This window comes from Elephantulus edwardii, unplaced genomic scaffold (genome assembly GCF_000299155.1).
Source record: "Elephantulus edwardii isolate Elephantulus edwardi_28Jun2011 unplaced genomic scaffold, EleEdw1.0 scaffold00075, whole genome shotgun sequence".
Taxonomy (NCBI): Eukaryota; Metazoa; Chordata; class Mammalia; order Macroscelidea; family Macroscelididae; genus Elephantulus; species Elephantulus edwardii.
The window spans coordinates 2,341,133-2,361,788 of record NW_006399825.1 but is presented as its reverse complement, the minus strand read 5'-3'; the positions used below and the strand labels follow the sequence as shown (position 1 = coordinate 2,361,788).

The following is a 20,656-nucleotide window of genomic DNA, read 5'->3' as shown; positions in this document are numbered from 1 at the left end:
CTGCCAATTCCTTTCTATATAATGACTCAGTATATTCCTTCCATCTTCTTTTAATACTTCCTGGATCATTTATTATTCTGCCTTGATTACAGCAACTCTAGGTTTGAATCTGTTCTTCAGTTCTTTGAGCTTAAGAAATGCTGAGCGAGTTCGGCCCTTTTGATTTTCTGACTCTAGTTCCTCACACATTTCCTTGGTAAAGCAAAAGATACTGCTATTTGAAGTATACACTTAGCAGGTAGAGAGTTCTGCTGTTAACCCAAAGGTGGCACCTCTCTGAGGATTCAAATCCACCAGCTGCTCTGCAAGAGAAAGATGGACAATTGACTCCCGTGTAATTTACAGCTTCTGAAAACCCACTGGAGGGTCAGTTATGAGTTGGATCTGACTCGATGGCAATGAGATTTTAAAAGAGATTTCAAATCATGGCCAAAGCTCCTCATTCCAGGTTAAATACTTACAACCTAAGAATTTATATGTGGTGTAGATACCACTACTATTTTCTCAGAATGCCCTCATTGTCATTGAGTTGGAACCAACTCACAGCCGCCCTTCCATTGGGTGTCTGAGTCTGTAAGTTCCATGAGAGGAGATTGCTCATCACTGTGGATGTGAAGCACCAGAGAAGTGTGGCCTTTAGGGTTCGCAGTGCAACTCCCTACTGACCAGGCTACCTTTTAAGTCTATAAAATTGCTAAACCAATCCCAGAATTTATCTTTAAAAATATTTTCACCATGTTTACTTGTGTGAGTTTATCATGCGACTAAAAACCATAAGGGATTATAAATTTTTATATTAGATAATCTGAATCTAAAACCCCAAATATTGCTATTAATTTAACATAATGTATAGAAGCACTGGTAGCCTCGTGGCAAGAAGCTGCACTGCAATCCCAAAGCCATGTGGTGTGAATCCTCCAGCGGCTCCGCTGGAGAAGGATGGGCATTCTCCTCCTGTGCAATTAACTGCCTCTGGAAAGCCACTGGAGGGGTGGCTCTCGGTTGGTTCTGACTCGATGGTACACAGCAATACACAGGTAATTATGCAACATCTTCAACCTTGTTTTCTAAATTGAAAGAGTATGTCTCTCTCTCTCTGTGTGTGTGTGTGTGTGTGTGTTATTAATTAAAGGAATAAATAGATTAAATGGCATGATATTCTTCTGTTTTGGTTTCACACATAGACTGCTACTACTTTTACCAACCAGGATGTCATTACACACTTATTTAGTGGATATTTGTTACTTGATTGCTCCTACATAACATTTTCTTTTATTCTCAAAGTTTAATCAGAACTAACTCATAACTGATCATCCACTGGGCATCCCAGACTATGAGAAGCCTGGGAGGAGACTGCCCATCTTCTTCCCAATGAGCCATGAGTGGATTCAAAGAGCCCTTGAGGCATGGCCTTTTCAGCTTAAGTCCCTGAGGACAAGGCCACCAGGCAGGAGCGTGTTAAATGTACTTTAGATTGATAGTGATGAAAAAAATTTTGCACCCATCTCCTCACATTAATAAATGGAAGGAAACAAATTTCAGTTATCTCTATCTAAGTTTAACTTATCTTATCAGTTTATCTAAGTTCTCATTTAATTCTTGTATTTCATTTCTGTAGCATTTACTTACTTACCTTATTTGGAGAAAACAGATTAAGTCAAAAGAGTCCTGGTGGCCTAGTGGTTAAAGCACTTTGTTGGTAACTGAAAAGTTGACGGTTTGAACCCTCTGGCTGGTTTCTGTGGGAGCTCTTGGGTTAGTGGTGAGGAGTTGTCCTGCCATCCTAAAGGCATGGGGTTTGAGTGCACTAGGAGCTCTGTGGGAGGAAGATGGGCCCTTTCCTTCTGTGAGATTTCCTGCCTCTGAAAACCACTGAAGAGTCAGCTATGACTCGGTCCTGACTCAACAGTATATAGTAACAATAGCTACTCTATGAAAAAAAAAAAGGACATAGCAGTGTGCTTCTATAAAGACCCTTCTATAAAGGGTCTTGGAAATACTTTTGGGTAGTTCTACTCTGCCAACGAAGGCTACTATATGCTTGCATGTAATTCTCATAATGATATCTAATGTATTATTACCTTTCTTATATGGAGAAAATTAATAATATCAGGAACCTGAAATAATTTTCTCAAGATCACACATGGATAAGTTTTAATCTAGAATCTGTGTTTTGTTTTGAGGTTCTCTCTACCAAATGAATGACATTTCTGTGAGAAGACTAGGTATCAGCAAGTCCAAGTGTTAACATTTTCGTGTGTGTGTGTGTGTGTGTGTGTGTGTGTGTGTGTGTGTGAGTGCTGTTTCTGTAGGGAGTACTTCATTGTGCATGTGTGTAATTTAATTTAATAGGCTTGTTATTTTTAGTGCTAACTTTACATTCTCTCCTATGTTCATATTTTAAAATTCTTAATACTTGTAAGTGGCTTTAATAGTATGATATATTCTGCTCTACTGCCAACCGGAAGGTTGCCAACTCAAATCCACCAGCTGTTCTACTAGAGAAAGATGGGAAATCCCATGCCATAAAAATTCAAAGTCCGAGAAATCCAAGAGTGGGTGGCTATGAGTCAGAACGAATTCCATGGTAGAGGACCGGAATTATTTACAAGTATTAAGTGTATCTGTATAGAAAAGACTCTGAAATTTAGAAGCACATAATATTTTATATTCTCCTTTTCCGCATATAGAGAGCTCTCGTGGCCTAGTGGCAAGAAGGTGCCCTGCATGTCTATTTCTAGACAACAGTATCACTATAAACTAGGAATACACTCTATTAACAGGCTTAATTCAAGACAAACTTAATATAACTCCTCAATTAAAAACATAAAAATATATTTTATCAAAGGTAACACTGTGATCAATGAATTTGCCTGGCCATTCTTTATCATCTGAAGAAGGAGGGAGATCACATTGTTAATAAAATACAATGCTCACTCATAAGAGACGAAAGGAGGGAGAGGGGGTAGGAAGGAAGAAGCAGATTTTTTTTTCCTACCTGCATGTTTTCTCTCATATCTATGGCTTCTCGTAAAGGATGAACTGCGATTTTAAAGATGTCATCTACGGTCTTAAGTCCAATATTCCTGAGCATGGTATACTCTCGAACTTTCTTCCCCATTCTCACGGAAAGGCTGCGCTTCTGTGCCTTCCCTCCTCCGCTTCGGTTAGTTATTGCTATGTGTACAAAAAGGGTGACGTGCTCCATGACATCACTCACAAAAGAACGCAGAGGCACATGGCGATATCCAGGCTGCAGGCATTCAAATGGAATCGTATATTGTCCTATAAACTCATCCCCAATGTAGTCATCATCTAGAACAACAAAACGGATCATGGCCAACTCGGGAAGGTTCACCTGAAACTCAAACGTTTCATCGAAGATGGGATTATCACTGTTTTGCTGAACAGTTTTAGTTCTTTGTTCAGAACAGTCTGCAGGGATTCCATGAATCTCTACACAAACATAGGGATCGATGACATCCCCTTTGGCACAAGCCCCCTTGGGTTTTGGGAAATTCTGGCCACTGATGATCTTGATATGAAGAGCTAGAGGGGAAACCCCCGGCATGATGCCCTTCGTGTTTGCACTGAAGTAAGAAACTTCATCTCGCATCACAGAAGGCCTCAGGACATAACCACACCCTCCGTTTTGAAGAAACCAGCCTGTGTGAAGATCCATCATGGGGCCTGGAGTCTGGAAATTCATTGCCACAATCTGGCAGCCACAATTCCAAAAGTCCTGTGGATTCAAGTTACTAGAATCGATTCTCATGGCACTTGGATAGATTCTCGACAAGAACTTCTTGTTATAGTTTACAAAATCCTCTGGATATTCATTTGCAATCCGGCTGGCTTCTGTTTCACTAAAGGAGCACATTTCCCAATAGTTTTGGCTTCTCATAGATAGCTCAAAATCCCGGTATTGAACTGATTTACAGATAGATACCAAGTCGGAGAGCTCCCTGCACAGCCATACTTGTTTGGGCTCACCATTATGATTCACTGACATCCTTCGAGACATTTCCACTTCCTCATCTTCATCTGTTACTTCTCCCTCTAAAACATCTGAGTCAGAAGGCAATTTCTTTCCTTTCAGGATGATCTTCCTTTTTAACTTTTCGGGGGAAGGGAGGTAGGATTCAGATGGCAAAGGTGCTTCTGTATAGAGTTTACTGCCAAAAATTTTCTTCATGTGCTGAGCCATTACTTTCTGCTGTAGGAGGGAGCAGTGATTGCCCAAGCAGAGAATGAGTGGGTATTCAGAGGTGACAAAGGCAAATTTATTTATCACCTCTATCACACTGCGAAAAGAAAGGTGTGCTGTCATGTTATTTCTATTACAAAGGATCGGTTCATTGTCTGGACCATCACTTACATCGAGTTCAACGCTTCGACAGCCCATTTTCAAGGCTCTGACATACCCATTAATATCTGCTGGCCCCCTGAACTGGTCTTCAATCAGGTAGGTGTTGTGAGAGGCATTGATATAGTAGTGAGATAATGGCTGAGACATATCTTGGGCGACCTTCTTTTGCTCTGGATCAAAAATGTCACATTCTGGTGACAACAAATACTGAGTAAAGCCATCGATGGCAAGAAATCCCTTTTGACGCCCCTCTTCAGAAAGTTCATATCTCCGAATAATGTCTAAGCACATGTCCTCGGTGATGTGGGTAACACCTTGCTCAGCTTCTAAAAAGAGCATGAGATCGTTAGCATCCAAGTATTCTTTGTTTTTAGAGATCTGTACAAGTAAGAAATATACTTCTGGCCTGGTGCAAAGTTCACAGAAAGCTTCACAAAACTCTTCTTCTGTCACTCGGGTAGTCAGCTTCTCTTTGCTCTTCTGGATTTCTTTAAACTTTAATCTGATCTTAGATTCCTTCAGAGTAGGGTTGAGTTGTTTTATTAACTCCACCGAGGTATCTTCTAACATAATCCCATTGCCATCGACATCCGCTGCCTCAAACACCGTTTTCAGCCACATGAACCTTGGCGTGTTTTGGTTGTCCTCCACAAAGTCAAAGGGCTGCTTACTTCGAGAAACCAGGTAGCGTAACCCTGACACCCAGATGTTTGCTACGTCAGCTGAATTGGCAACGAGGTCCAGAGACTCGTAGTTTTCCCCGTGAAGTATGGAAAAGGCACAGTCTTCACAGATCTGGTCAGCAAGTCCATTGTTCCTAAAGGTCTCCGTGTTCTTGCCTAGCCGGATCTCTTTGATGGCAGCAATATCAAGCTTAGCTTTATCCAGGTCTTTCTTGGAAGGTTCCCAGCGGAGAGCTTGGAGATCTGTGTCCAGAGTGAAAAAGCGGTTGTAGATTCGAGAGTTTGGTCGGACTTTCTTCAGTTCACAGCCCGCTTGCATGAAGCTGATGCAGTCACTTGCACTGCTGATCTTCTTTTCGGATGGCATGCTGCTGAAAGACACTGTTTTCTTCCTTCCACCGCATTTCTGGTTTGCAGGATCCTGTAAAAGAATTTTAAGACAGTGAGCCGATTTCCTTTAGAATGTGGGTATATATCGACATACTATACAAACTCCTCAGACTTATTTCTGTTGTATTTATTTGGGCAGGGTCTGACCTAAAGCATACTTTTTCATTAAGAAAAGATAAATTGCCAAGAAAATGTGATAGTGTAAAGCATAGGAAAAACTGATTTTCCCAATGCCTCTGTGTCCTTTAAAATCAGTCATGATGTTAGCTATGTTGTTGATCTGAACCCTGTTTTAGTCTCTGCCATCACAGTCTGATACACTTGAGCTCACTGCTGCAATCACTGTATCAATTCACTTGGTAGAGGGTCTTCCTTTCTTTCACTGTCCCTCCACATGTCCAAGCATGACGCCCTTCTCCAAGAAGTAGCCTCTCCTAGCAATATGCCTAAGTATGTGAGACAAAGTTTCACCATCCTTACTTCCAAGGAGGACTCTGGCTTCACCTTCTGTACTCTTCTCCAACACCACAAACTCTTATTTGTCCATTAAATCAGATTTTTTTTTTTATTTCTTAAGAATATCTACCTGATGATGCTTTATCAACCTCCCTCAAGTTCCTATCAAAAAGCAAACTCAGTGCTATGGAGTCAATTCTGAGTCCCCAGCAACGCTCCATCACATTTCCAAGGTAATAAATCATTAAAAAAGAAGACTACTCATCTTTCTCCTGAACCTGGGAGATTTGAACAGACTACATGTTCATTAAAGTAAAAGGCATAAACAATCCTCTCGACAGCTTAAAGAGAACTCACTTAAAATATTTTCATTTAAATGGCTTACCCTTAACATATATTACACTTTGAAGTGTTTACAAAGCAGCTGGACTAAAGATCAGTTTTTCCCTCAGACAATGACTAAGGATGACAGAAGAAGAATCGATGCCTTTGAGTTGTGGTGCTGGAGAAGAGTCGTGAACCATGGACCACCAAGAAAACAAATAGGTATGTCTTGGAAAGGGTGAAACCAAGTTTCTCCTTGGAGGTTAGGACGTGTGTGTGTGTGTGTGTGTGTGTGTGTGTGTGTGAGACATATTTTGGGCATGTGGCCAGGAGGGACTGATCATTGGAGAAGGCCATCATGCTTGTTAGGGTGGAGGGACAGTGCAGGAGAGGAAGACCTCAGATAAGATGGATTGGTTCAGTAACTGAGGTAATGGGGATAGGTGTGTTGGAGTCAGGGGACAGGGCAAGCTTCAGAGCTGTTGTACATATGGTTGCTATGAGTCATAGGTGACTTGTTGACATAACATTTTAAAGAATAACTATATATGTTAGGAGTTCTAGTAGCACTGTGGTTGGGAAATTTAGTGCTAACAACAACAAAAAGGTCAGTGGTTAAAATCGACTATCTGGGAAAAATCAAGTTTGGAGCCAACAACAGTAGTCAAATGAATCTCATTTGACTGAAGTTTCCCAAAAGATTCCAATAAATGAACCAGACAGGAATCAACTATCAAGTATAATATAATATAATATACTATTAGCAGCTACTGCTTAAAATGAAACAGAAATATGGATGTACCACTAACATTCACGGGCCTTCTAATTTAATTTTCATTTCAAAGCCTTTTCCCAGAAGAGTTCACATAGAGTATTATGGCAAATTAATTGCTACGTATTTAATAAGTTCTTCAGTGAATTTAAGAAAATTCTACCGCATCTAAAAAAATTTCTAAACAACATAAAGCTAAAGTTTAAGTTTTGTTTAATGTTAATAACAGAATAGTATCTATCACATAGTATGTACCTGGAGCCCTTGATCCAAACCTCGAAGGCCCTTGACCCCTAGTCACTGCTATGTATTCATTGATGTCCTCCTCAAATATTTTTAAATCTTTTTCTCTACATCTATGGTTATAATCCCACTTGGGAACGTCTTTGTTACGTTAACTAGGATTAATGTGCAGTGTCTTTGGACAAATGAAATTGATAACACAAGTGAGCAGAGGAGAGACAGTGGAAGACATGCTAAGCCACACAGACATTTCTAAAGCACCAGGACATTATCTGAAGTTACAAAGAAGCCTCCTCCATAGCTGGCATAGGAAATGTTCTAGGGCCAGCATTTTAAGTTCAGACTTCCAGCTTCTTATAGTGTGAGAAAATAAATTTTTATTGTTTTATAACCACCATGTGTGGAATTTCTGGTGTGTAAATATGAAATAACTACAATAGTCACAAAGTCTCAATCTCCTCAGCCCAATTTATCCTGAATTGGCCAATAGAATATCAAACAACATTCATTCAGATTAGTGAATCTGAAACAGATTGTTACTTGTGACTATTGTTCCCGGGTAGTCAAGATTTTTCTCATGTATCATTCTTCCTAAAATACAACTCTAGTCTTTTGAATATTCATAATCACAGATAATAGAATCCTAAGTGCTATGTCTATCACTTCCATTCATTTGCATTGAATACCTAACTGGTGCAGCTAAAAAGTGGGTATTGTTTATACCTCCTTCTGTTCATAAAATTAAAAAGAAAACAAACAAAAACCATTGCTGTTCAGTCAAGAGCCCATATGTTACTGAGTAAAACTAATCCATGTAGTTTTCCTGATTATAATCCTTATGAAAAGCAATTATCAGGCATTCTTCCATAGTACTTCTATGTGGATATTAACTGCCAATTTTTCAATTAATAATTGAGTGTAAATCATTCGTTCCACTCAGACATATGGTTCAGACCATGTCTCGTGGTTAGTTGCCATCTAGTCAACTCTGACTCATAGTGACCCTCTGAACACCCATCCTGGGCCACCATCACAATTGCCACAATGTTCAATCTCTTCAGACAATGTTCAAGCCCACTGTTGCAGTCACTGTGTCAACCAATTTCAGTAAAAGTCTTCCCTTCATGTTATCCTCTACATTTCTGAGATCACAGACTCAAACTTAATAATGCTTTCAAGCATATTATCAAGTAAGATATTCCCCAAGAATATCTCCTAAAAGCACTTTAATGCATGTTTATAGGCATCATTTTATAAACATAGCAAACAAACAGCAAAGTAGACAGTGCAAAGGTCTTTATCCTTGGAACAAAAATTGCTATTCTCAAATAGTAAGTTTCTGGTGGAGGCACAGCACAGGAGAAGAAGACCAGAAGACCCAGATGACATGGATTGATACAGTACCTACGGCAATAGGGGTTGGTGTGTTGGAATCATGAGAATGGCTCAGGACAGGGCAGGCTTCAGAACTATTGTACATAGGGTCACTATGAGTCACAGGAACTCAACAGCACATACAGCAACATATATAAAATTTTATGTAAATTACTAAACCTCTATGAGTCTTTGGAAGCAAGAAAGGCATCCACTTCCTAAGCAGCATGACAGCAATCAACAACAACACAAGCATGAATTTAGTTTTTTAATTTAAAGATAAAAATTAATATGTCTGGTGGTACAAATGGTTAAGTGCCTGATTGCCAACCAAAAAGTCAAGAGAACCTTCTCACATGAGAAGCTGTGGCCATTTATATCCATAGGTTACAGCTGGAAACCTCATAGGGATGACAGTGGGTCTGGGTTGGGATGTGGTATACATAATAGGGTTACTGTGAGATTCAAAAAAAGACATTCACGTGAGTATACTCTCTGGACTGTGTTTGTAAGATTCTTTTTTTTCTCATATATCTGGCTATTTTAAGCCCATTGTGGGCATGAATAATGTCCAGGGGTCATCAAGAAGTCATTACTGACTTCTGAGCATTGAAACAACTTTTCAGAAATAAAAATATTTTTTAAAAATATAACCAGCTACATAACATTACTATTTTAAACTCTGAAAAGTGAAACCAAAATCTGAGCCCTTCTGGTAGGTCTTCTTTTCAAACATGGAACAGCCTCTTCTTTAAGGCCTGGTTTAGCTGTGCAGCTGCCTAGAAAAGCCCCCTAGTCTGTGATTTGGGGAAACGGCAGGATGATTTATTATTCAATTGACTAAAACCTTGCCTATGGAAAAGAAACAAAATTTGCTTCAGTTATGGGATACTGGAGGGATGACTCAATGACTCAAATATATATCAGATGTTCAAGTGACAGAGATATAAATTACCCAATTTAGATTCTAGAACATTGCCTCTCAGTGCCCTGGCATTTAACAACTTAGCTCCTGCTTTTCCAGAGAGCTGTTCTTTTTAATTAGCCTATAGTGGTCCATTTCCTCATCCTTAAGTGAAAAACAACAATAAATCCTCAGCCGTTTATTTACACACAGATACACTATTAGAACAAAGAGAAATTTGTCACAACCCACATGCTTAGACCTATCAGATGTTTGTGTGTACTTTTCCTAATGGCATTACTGAGATGGGATTCATTTACTAAATAAAGACAAGGGGGAAACTGTGAAATGTGCTGGTAAATCAGACCGTGATTCAGGTCAGCACAGGCCATTTGAGCACCCTTCGAAACTAATGACAGCTTTCACATCTAAAATTAATTTTATATAAGCAGATCATGTTCTAAACAAGATTATCGTCAGCAGAGTGATAAAAATCTCTAATAGTTCCCAACAAATCTTAACTGGGAATTATTAGCTCACTGAGTACACAGATAAAGCTCTCGTGCCCTATACCTGTCCATTAGCTAGACTTCACAGTCTAGTACTGCCATTTTAACTTGAGCCACTATTTAAGAATAAATATTTTAAGAATAAAACTACTATTGTGAGACTATACTCTCTTAAGCCTCTGTCTTTTGTAATAATATAACTTTGAATCAAGACTTTCTCTCCCAGTAAGATAAGCTTTTAAAAAGGTTCTTTCTGAAAAATATATCCTAGAGGGGAAAAAAGTCCACCTGCAGCAGATTCCATAGACATTGACTTCCAACATGATTACAAAATGTACCCCCAAATGCCTTAAAATTAGAATCAGTAAAAAAGAAATAATCTTAGGGAGTTATCTCACAAAAGACAAAATCCAGACTAATTTCAAGTCCCGAACAAATGAGCTAGGGAGCTCTAATGGCCTAAAGTAAGAAATTGTACTGCAATCCCAACGATACATAATTCAAATATACCGCAGGAGAAGGATGGGCAGTCTTGCTCTGTGTGATTAATTGTCTCTGAAAACTTGCTGGAGGGTCCACTATGGATCAGTTTAAACTTTAGTGTATGCAGCAATAACAACAAATGACCTAGAGGACAGGCAAAATATATGTGTACAAACAAAAAAACTTTGCCTGATGACCTGAGTCATTATGGTTTCTATTTAACACAAGCGAGAAAAGTTTCAGGATGCTGATGTTTCTCAAGTTCTGCTGTAGGAACAAAAATAAGTGTCCAGATTTAGAGAACCATCACATTGCTTTTCCCGTGGCCTGGGACCCAGGGGATCTGAAAAGTCTAAAACAGAGGAAAATGGATCAAAGATTCCAAATCTCCCTCCTACTTTCATGCCACAACCTCTTTGTCAGAGCTACTTAACCTTGACAACAACAACAACAAAGACTGCATTAAATAAATATAATAAGAACAAAAATAAGCTGAATTATTATAGTTATAGGTATCTAATCACTCTGGAAAATGTCTCATATTGGAGATTTTATTCTTAAATAATCAATATAATGGGCATTTTATGAAGGATTTAATAGTCATATTCAAGAAGAATCCCATAATTGAATAAAGTAACAGATAAATATTTTTCCTTATTAACTAATCCAAGACACTGATTTGTTTAAGAGCACTGTATCTAACACATTTATCTAAATAAAGGTAATTTCTATCTATTTTCATGCTGTAAAGGTTGATTTCTAATCCTGAAAGTTATTTCAAAATAATAGGTAAAATGTTAAATTGTTTAGTATTTACATGTTCACTCTTTTCTGCAATATTGAACACGATGACATTGAAGATTAAGTGAGACACCTACACTAAAAGCTTTACAGCTCTCTAAATGCACTTTAATAAAGTTGGTGGAAATGTTCACATGACTCAAATAAATCAATCTGTTTCCACAAATGCTTTTCTCTGTTAGGCCTAGGTGGTTGGATATGATGCAAGTTCTTTAACAAAAACTCAGTTAATACAATCATTTTTTTGTTTTGTTTTAATACACTGACAAGCCCCAAATAAACTCTGTCATTTTAATACAAATTCAGCTCTGGAGATCAATCATGAAACTAATGAATTATTTAAATGTAATAATTGAAAGGAAATAATTGCTGAAGCATTATGTAAGAATTAAAGTCAGAGAACCATCACCCCATGCTTTTCTATCTCTGATATAAAGCATGGTGCAGAGTCTAGAATAAGAGGATTGTTGTTATCATTGTTGCTTTTAAGTGCCATCGAGTCTGGTAGTAGTCATAGTAATAGTACATAGTTCATCATAGTGTGAAGACAATAGAAATAGCCCATAGTAACCCAATGAACAAAAGACCTAAATTCTGTCATATCCTGTGCCATCCTCATCATTTCTGACACACTTGAGCCTATTGCTGCTGCTATTGTTTCATCTCATTGAGAGAATATGCCTAATGCTCTTAACAACAGAGTATATTAAAACCTGTGATAGTTGAAAAATATGTACTTGAAATGAAGCTAGAAATCAAGTATGCTTTATACAATGGTTTATTTATTAAAAATGCTTTAAAACTCAAAACCCCAACACATAAAAAGTGACTACACACTAGGATGTACTGCTACACAATGCAGTGTAACTGTATTTATGGAAGGAGTAAATGGACAAGCTCAATATCAGCAATCAAAACAAGGCCAGGGGATGACTGTGCAACAGACCATCAATTAGTCATGTGTAAGTTCAAATTGAAGCTGAAAAAATTAAAACCAGACAAAAATAAAAATATTACCACGTGTCTATACCACCTAAACTTAAAATTAATCTCAAAAACAGATATAAGGCATTTAACACTGACTGAAGACCAGATGAGTTATGGGATAACATCAAGGATATCATCCATGAAGAAAGCGAAAAGTCATTAAAAAGACAAGAAAGAAAGAAAATACCAAAACTGGTAACAGAAGAAACTTTGAAACTTGCACTAGAATGTTGAGATGCCAAAACAAAAGGCAGAAATAATGAGTTAATTGAGATGAGTAGAAGATTTCAAAGAGCAGCTAGAGAAGACACAAAGTATTATAGTAAAATATGCAAAGAACTGGAGTTACAAAACCAGAAGAGAAGAATATACTTGGCATTTCTCAAATTAGAAAAAAAAAACGGAGAACAATTCCAAGCCACAAATTACAATACTGAAGAATTCTCTGGTCAAAATCTTGAATGATGTAGGAAGCATCAGAAAATGATGGAAAGAGTACATAGTTATTGTAACAAAGAGAAGTGGTGGATATGGAAACATTTCAGGAAGTAGCATGTGTTCCGGAACTAATGGTAATGAAAGAAGAAAAAGTCCAAGTTACACTAAAAAATGGGCAAAAAATGAAGACTCCAGGAATTGATGGAATACCAATCAACATGTTTCAACAAACAGATGCAGTCCTGGGTATGTAAGAAATTTGGATAACAACTACATGGTCAACTGAATGGAAAAGATTCATCTTTTTTTTCCCAGTCCCAAAAGAGAGATGATTCAACAGAATGTGGACATTATCAAACAATATCATTAATACCAAACGCAAGTAAAATCTTAAAAATTATTTTTAAATTGTTGGAAAGTACACAAACAGGAAACTGCCAAAAATTCAAGCTGGATTCAGATAAGGCCATAGTAGTAGTGCTCTCAGATGGATCTTGGCTGAAAGCAGAGAATACCAGGAAGATGTTTACTTGTATTTTATTGACTATGCAAAGGTATTTGATTCTGTGGATCACAACAAGTTATGAGTAACATTGAGAAGAATGAGAATCCCAAAACACTTAATTGTTCTCATGAGAAACCTATACACAGATCAAAAAACAGTTGCCTGAACAGAACAAGAGAGCCCTGAATGGTTAAAATCAGGAAATGTATGCATCAGAGTTATATATTTTTTCTATACCTATAGAATCTATATGCTGAGCAAATAATTTGAGAAGCTGAACTATATGAAGAAAAGGCATTAGGATTGGAGGAACACAAATCAATAACCTGCATTATGCAGATGGAACAAACTTGTTTGCAGAAAGTGAAAAGGACTTGAACCACTTGCTGCAGAAGATGAAAGACAATAGCCTTCAGTATGGATTATATCTCAACATCAAGAAGATTAAAATCCTCACCACCAGGCTGCAAGGTGGATAGATGGATAAAAGATTGAAGCTGTCAAAGGTTTCATTTTACTTAGATCACAATCTACACCCATGGTAGTAGCAGTCAAGATACCAAACGACATATTGCACTGGGCAAATCTGCTGTCCAAGGCCCCCTTAAAGTGCTTAAGAGCAAGGATATCTTTAAAGATTAAAAGGCATCTGATTCATGTCATGGAATTTTCAATTGTTTTGTATGCATCTGAAAGTTGGATGATGAACAAAGCTGACAGTAAGAATCAATGTCTTTTCTTTTCCTCTTTTTGTTTCCATTTTATATTGGTTTGCTTACAAAGTTTATATATATTGTGTTTCACGCTATTCTTCATTCACATTGTGTTTCATACAATCACTCTCATGCATTATGTTTTATAACATTAATCACTTTATAGACCTTGCCTACCATTATCCAGTCTTTTCAGGTCCCTGCCAGGTCCTTCCCAATGCCTTCACCCTCTCCCTCCACCCATCAAACTGTGCAATCCCCCTGGTATTGCCCCATCCATCCTTACCCCTCTGCTTCCACCTCTTTCCATTTGGCTACCCATACATGTTTTCTAGTTATCTTTCTATTTTTACAATAATGGTCTTATGTCATATTTGTCCTTAGGAGCCTGAATTGGTTCACTCAGCAGAATGTTCTCCAGTCTCTCCCAAATCATGCAGTATTTTTTTTTTTCAAAATCGTTGCTCCTGAATGCTGTATAGTATTTCACTGTGTGAATGTACCTCAATCCATTCAGTTGTGTTTGGACATCTGGGCTGTTTCCATGTTCTTGCAATGGTGAATAATGCTGCTATGAACATAAAAAACTTTTTTCCAACAGGGTGAAAAGAAAACCTATCAACCAGGAAAAAACATTTGGCAATACCATCGCAGACAAGGGTCTCATAACAAAAGTTTACAGAATACTCCTGGGTCTACAGAAGAAAAAGATGGATAACCCAATTACAAAATGGGCAAAAGAAATGGAAAGAAATTTCACAGAAGAAGACATTCAGCTGGACAACAGACGCATAAAGAAATGCTCAAAATTACTGGCAATAAGAGAGATGCAAATCAAATCTACAATGAGATAGCATCTCACCCCAATTAACAGTGGCAAAATTTAGTAGAGCATCAAGCAATAAATGTTGAAGAGGATGTTGAGAGGTGGTAACTCTCATATATTGTTGTGGAATTGTAAAATGGTACAACCACTCAGGAAAGCATATTGGCGTTTCCTAAAAAAAGATGAACATAGAAACTCCATATGACTCAGCTATTCCACTACTTAAAATAAACCCCAAGGAAATTATGACTGAGAATTGATGTCTTTAAAGTGGTGGTAATGCAGAGTACAGAATACACCACAGACTGTCAAAAATACAATGCAAATCTATCTCTCTTGTAGAAAGTAAAACAGGGTGCTTCTTGGAGGAAAGGATGGTGAAAGTCAGTCTCACTTACTATAGGCATGTTGTATGCAGAGGCTAGTCCTTGAACAATGACATTATGCCAGGAAAGGTAGAGGGTAGTTAAAGAGTGGAAAATCCTCAGCAAGATGGATTGACACAGTGCCTGCAACAGTGGACTTGTGCAAGGCAGAAAATGGGAGGATGGTGCCAGATAAGGCAAGGTTCAAATCCATTATTCATAAGGTCAGTATGGATTGTAGCCAACTTGATGGCATCTAACAATAACAAATAACAAATTACTTTATAAAATCTTCCTGCATTAACTTACATTTTTAGTAACTAACTGTATGACATATGGTTTTTTTGGTGGGTTTTCCCCCCCCTTTCCTTTAATTACTACTTCATTCTAAAAAAAATTACTGATTGAAATAGGTTCACAAATATGCTATTAGAGTTCCTTAGAATTCATCAAAAGGCTCAAAAAGTAATTCAGTGTGGACTTTTCACCTTTTAAGTATGTTGATATGCATATACTGAGATTAAAGAAAACCTATTTCTCATTATACCTAGCAACAAAGTTATTTGCATAACAATGAATTTCTGCTGAAACATTGCACATTAATTTTTTTAATTAATTGATATTTTATTGTAAGTTTATAAAGAAATTGGATTTCTATTCATTCATTGATGCACATTTTCCTCCCTGCCTCCCCCAGTTCACTTTTTTCTTTAGAAAAAAAGTTTTTTTATTGTTATACAGTCCACCCCCACCCACAGGCCATGTTACTATGCACCTCTTATTCTGGACCCTTATCATACCAATAACACATAATCGTGTATTCCTTTTATACAATTCTTTCCCTCATCTGTTTCAATGCTGTGTGCATTTACTTTCTTTTCTTAGTTTCCCTTAACTGCCATGTCAGTCCTGTTTTATAACAGTGGAATTATACAATATTTGTCTTTTTGTGACTGAGATATTTCACTCAGCATAATGTCCATCATGGTCACCCAATATGTATAATATTTCATGAGTTCTTTGTTTTTCAGTGCTGCGTAATATTCCATTGTGTGAATATACCACAGCTTCTGTATCCATTCATTTGTTGATAAGCAGAAACACTGCACATTAATTTTATAGTCTTCTGGTATCACTCTAGCTGACATGATCACTCAGTGGAGGTGGCACTTCTTCCTTTGCTTACTGGCATCAATGACAAAGTAACTTTCTAATAGTAGACTCAAATTAGCATCACAGACATAATGTATTTATGGTTAATACCATTTTACCCAACCCGTTCCACTTGGGTGGGTGGTACACTGGGGTGAAGATCATAACCACTGTTTAAGTGTGTCCCAGTCTTTCAACACTTGGATGTCCCTTGTGGTTCCCAAATCTAGTTGTTGAGAAGTTGAATAGCTTCTTTCTAATTCAATAGGAAACACTCTCTTTCTATATTATCATATGAATCACTAGAATTTATTTCATGCAGTGCTTGTCAAATTTTATGTAAATATTTAACATTACATTTCAAGAGTTGATCCATTTAATGATGATGTTAGGTGCTATCAAGTCAGTTTCAACTCATAGCTACCCTAAGTACTTAGATGCAAAATATACATAGAGAAAAATGTTGCCTAGTCCTGTATCATCCTCACAATAAGGACCATGCTTGAGTGAGTTCATTTTTGTAGCCACTGTGTCAATCCATTTCATTCATAGTTTTCTTCTTTCACAATGACTTTCTGCTTTACCAGCCATGATCTTCTCCAGCCACCAGGCTCTCTTGATAACATCCTTAAAGTATGCAAGATGAAGTCTCCTCATTCCTGTTTCTAAGGAACATTCTATATATACATGCTCTAAAACTATTCTCCTGGCAGTACATGATATTCTTTGCCAGTACCACAAAGGTATCAACTATTTGATCTTCCTCATTGCCCAACTTTCACATATATATATGAGGCAACTGAAAATACCGTGGTTTAGATCAGGAATACCTTAGTCCTAAAGATAACATCTTTGATTCATAAAATTTGAAATAAATCTTTTGCCAAACCCTATTGCATATAGCATGACCTCTTGATTTCCATGGGTGTTTATTATGGATACAGGTAAAATGAAATATTTGACAACTTCAATTTTTCCCCATTTATTATGAGAATTTTTATTTTCTTTATCTTGAACAATACAGAGAAGGTGGACCCACACAATAAAGCATTTGTTGTTTGCTGCTTTGTTGACTTTTCCTTTTCTTACTGGGGTGATCTGCATCTCTCTTAGAGCTAGGAATTTTGAACATTTCTTCATGTGTTTTTTGCCATCTGAATATCTTCTTTGGTGAAGTGTCTGTTAATATTCTGTGCCCATTTTGCAATTGGGTTATCTTTATCTTTTCTTTTGAATGAACTTCTTGGAATAATTAATTATATAAGGGCAAAAGTAGCATTTGCTTAAGTTTAAGGCCCTTGTCTAGAAGAAATACTGAGGAAGTGAGTGAAGTGCTATTACTTTGTAGATATTATATTTAATATTATCATTTAAGTATTTTTAACATATTATTAAAAATGTCAATGAATAGTTGAATGAAAAACCAATTTCTATTGTAAACTTTCATTCAAATCACAACCAAAAACTTAACTTCTATATTTTTAGGAGTTCCTTTATCCTCCTTTCAGACTACATTTTTGTACAAAGACTGAAGAGATCTGGTTTGAAATGTTAAATAAAAAATATGAAGAAACAACTTAAAGGAATGGCAAAAAGTTCCTGAGTAGGGCAACTGGTTACTGGTTGAAAGGTTCACTGAGGGATGGGGTTGCTCATCTGCTTCCAAAAGGTTACAACTTGGAAAACTTTATGGGATTTTTCTGCCCTGATATATTGGGTGGCATGAGTCAGGACCTACTTAATGACAGCTGATAGCAACCCTAACAATAAATAATACGGAAATATATTTTTATAATATAATGTGGAAGTTACCAAATAATATCATTAATATCACATACATGTAAAGTCTTGCTGAAAATTATTTTTAAAAGCTGAAATGGTATCTCCACAGGGAACTTCCAGATATTCAAGCTGGATTCAGAAGAGACAATAGTGTGAAAGATACCACTGCTAAAGTCAGATGGATCTTGGCTGAAAGCAGAGAACACCAAAAAGGTATTTTATTGGCTATACAATGGTATTTGACTGTGTAGATCATATAGGTCATAACAAATTATAAACAATACTGAGAAGAATAAAATGAGAAAGATTTGGTGGGGATCTAGGGTAATGGTAGGTATAGATCAATGGTGATTAATTTTACAAAACATAATGAATGGTAATGATTGAACAATACACAATGTGAATGAAGAATAGTGTGAAACACAACATATAAGAATTTTGTAAGCAAACCAATATAAAGCAAAATCTTTTAAAAAATACTGAAAACCCAAGAACACTTCACTGCGCTCATGAGAAATCTATACATAGACTAGGAAGCAGTTATCTGAACAGAACAAGGGAACACCACATGAAATCAGGAAAGGTATGTTTCAGGGTTTTATCCTTTCTTTAACTTACATGCTGAGAAGTCAATAGAAAGTTTGACCTATATGAAGAAAAATGTGGCATCAAGAGTAGAGGAAGACTCATCAACAGCCTGAGTTATGTAATTGGCACAACTCTGCTTGCAGAAAGTGAAGACTTCAAGCAATTACTGAAGAAAATAAAAAACTGCAGCTCTCAATATGAATTATATCTCAGCAGCAAGAAAACAAAAATCCTCACCATTGGATCTATAAGCAACATCATAATGGATGGAGAAAAAAACAATATCGTCAACAATTTCATTTTACTTGGATGCAACAGCAACACTTATGCTAACAGCAGTCAAGAAATTAAAAGACATATTGCCTTGGGGAAATCTGCTCTCAAGAATCTTTCTAAATTGCTAAAGTTCAAGGATGTCAGTTTAAAGACTAAAAGCACATCTGATCCAAGCCAATGGTATTTTCAAGTGCTTTCTATGCATGTGAAAGTTAGTGAATAACAAAGACCAAAGAAGGATTGATGTCTTTGAAATGCAGTGTTGGCAAGAGTACTGAATATGCCATGCACTGAGAGAACAAGTCAGTTTTCGAAGGAGTAAGCCAGGGTGTTCCATAGAGGAAAGGATGGTAAAATTCTGTTTCACATATTTTGGACATGTTGTCATAAGGCATCAGTCCTTGGAAAAAGACATCAGGATGGGAAAGGTAAATGGTCAGAGACAGAGGAAGATTCTCCACACGATAAATTAGCATTGAGACTCTAACACTGGACTTAAGCATATAGGAGATTATGAGGATGGTGCAAGAGAGGGCAATATTCAGATCTGTTGTTCATAGAGTCTGTAAGAGTTGTAGTAGGTTCGACATAATATCATTTTAAAAGTAAACATTCAAAACAAACTTACATGCTAGTGCTGTAATGTCATCCATCAACTATGACTCACAGTTACCCTAACATAATAGTTTGAAACCTTGCCCTATAGTGTGTGTCATCTTCACAATCTCAACTATGTCAGAATCCATCATTGCATTGCAATTATTATGGCAATCCATCGCATTGAGGGTCTTATTTTTTGCTATACAATATTTATTAAATAATGATGGAATAAAGGTGAAGAATTCTCTCTCCTTGACCCTTCTTTCTCTGACTTATTCAAGATTAAAGGTCGTTAAAATCTAATGAAAAACATTGACCTCTTGTTGTAGATCAAAGATTGTTTCTCTTGTTTTGATTTTTTAAATAAGGAAATTGAAATTCAGATAAGTGAGAAGGTTCAGTCAGAGGCATCCAGGTAGACAATGATTTTGAAAGTCCCGGACTCCAGTTAATTCATTCAGTTCTTCCAATGAGTTCTGCTATTCCTACTTTCTCCATAGCATCAGAGAGCAAGACTTTGATTATTTATCCCACAGACTGACTTTTCAATTTTCAACTTTTATTTCCCCTAAACTCCACAAGCTTAAGATAATTTTCCAGGGTCAATTGTTAATGAAAAAGGCCTTTTTTTTTTTCTAATGTAAACCTTAACTTAAACCTCTGGCATCCGTTACAAACCACCACTTTGTATATAGGTTCAGGGTGCATGAATACGCCCATTTTCTATAATTAACATAAAAATTATTAGCATTGGTCTAGTCAATAACATGACCTTTTCCAACCAACTCAACCACTGCCTGCAATGCATAGTTTTGTTTATCTTAAGTCTCGGGAGAGAATTTGTTATGCTACTGTGTCTTAGCAATGTCAATAAGAATAAAACGATATAGACATCAACAAAGGTCATCTGACAGTAACACTGTAGTCTCTAATGAATGACTTGCTGCTATCAATCCTAATCCTCTAAAACAGATGTCCTTCTCCCACTTAAAAAAACACACAACATTTAATATTAATTGGATTGGTAATCTATATGAATCTCAGAGGAGATGTAATGTACCAGGTGGCCCCAAAGCCTAAGAACTGACTCTTTCTTCAAGAGACTCCTGCACAGCA

At 37.0% G+C, this 20,656-nt stretch overlaps 1 protein-coding gene across 1 annotated transcript in view; it reads right to left on the bottom strand.

Moving 5' to 3' along the window:
- PLCL1 (phospholipase C-like 1) overlaps positions 1-20,656 on the bottom strand; it is a 405,823-nt gene that overhangs the window by 77,890 nt on the left and 307,277 nt on the right. Inside the window, exon 2 of the mRNA XM_006889069.1 lies at positions 2,999-5,473. Within this exon, the coding sequence (XP_006889131.1) occupies positions 2,999-5,473 (2,475 nt within the window). The remainder of the gene's footprint in view (positions 1-2,998; positions 5,474-20,656) is intronic.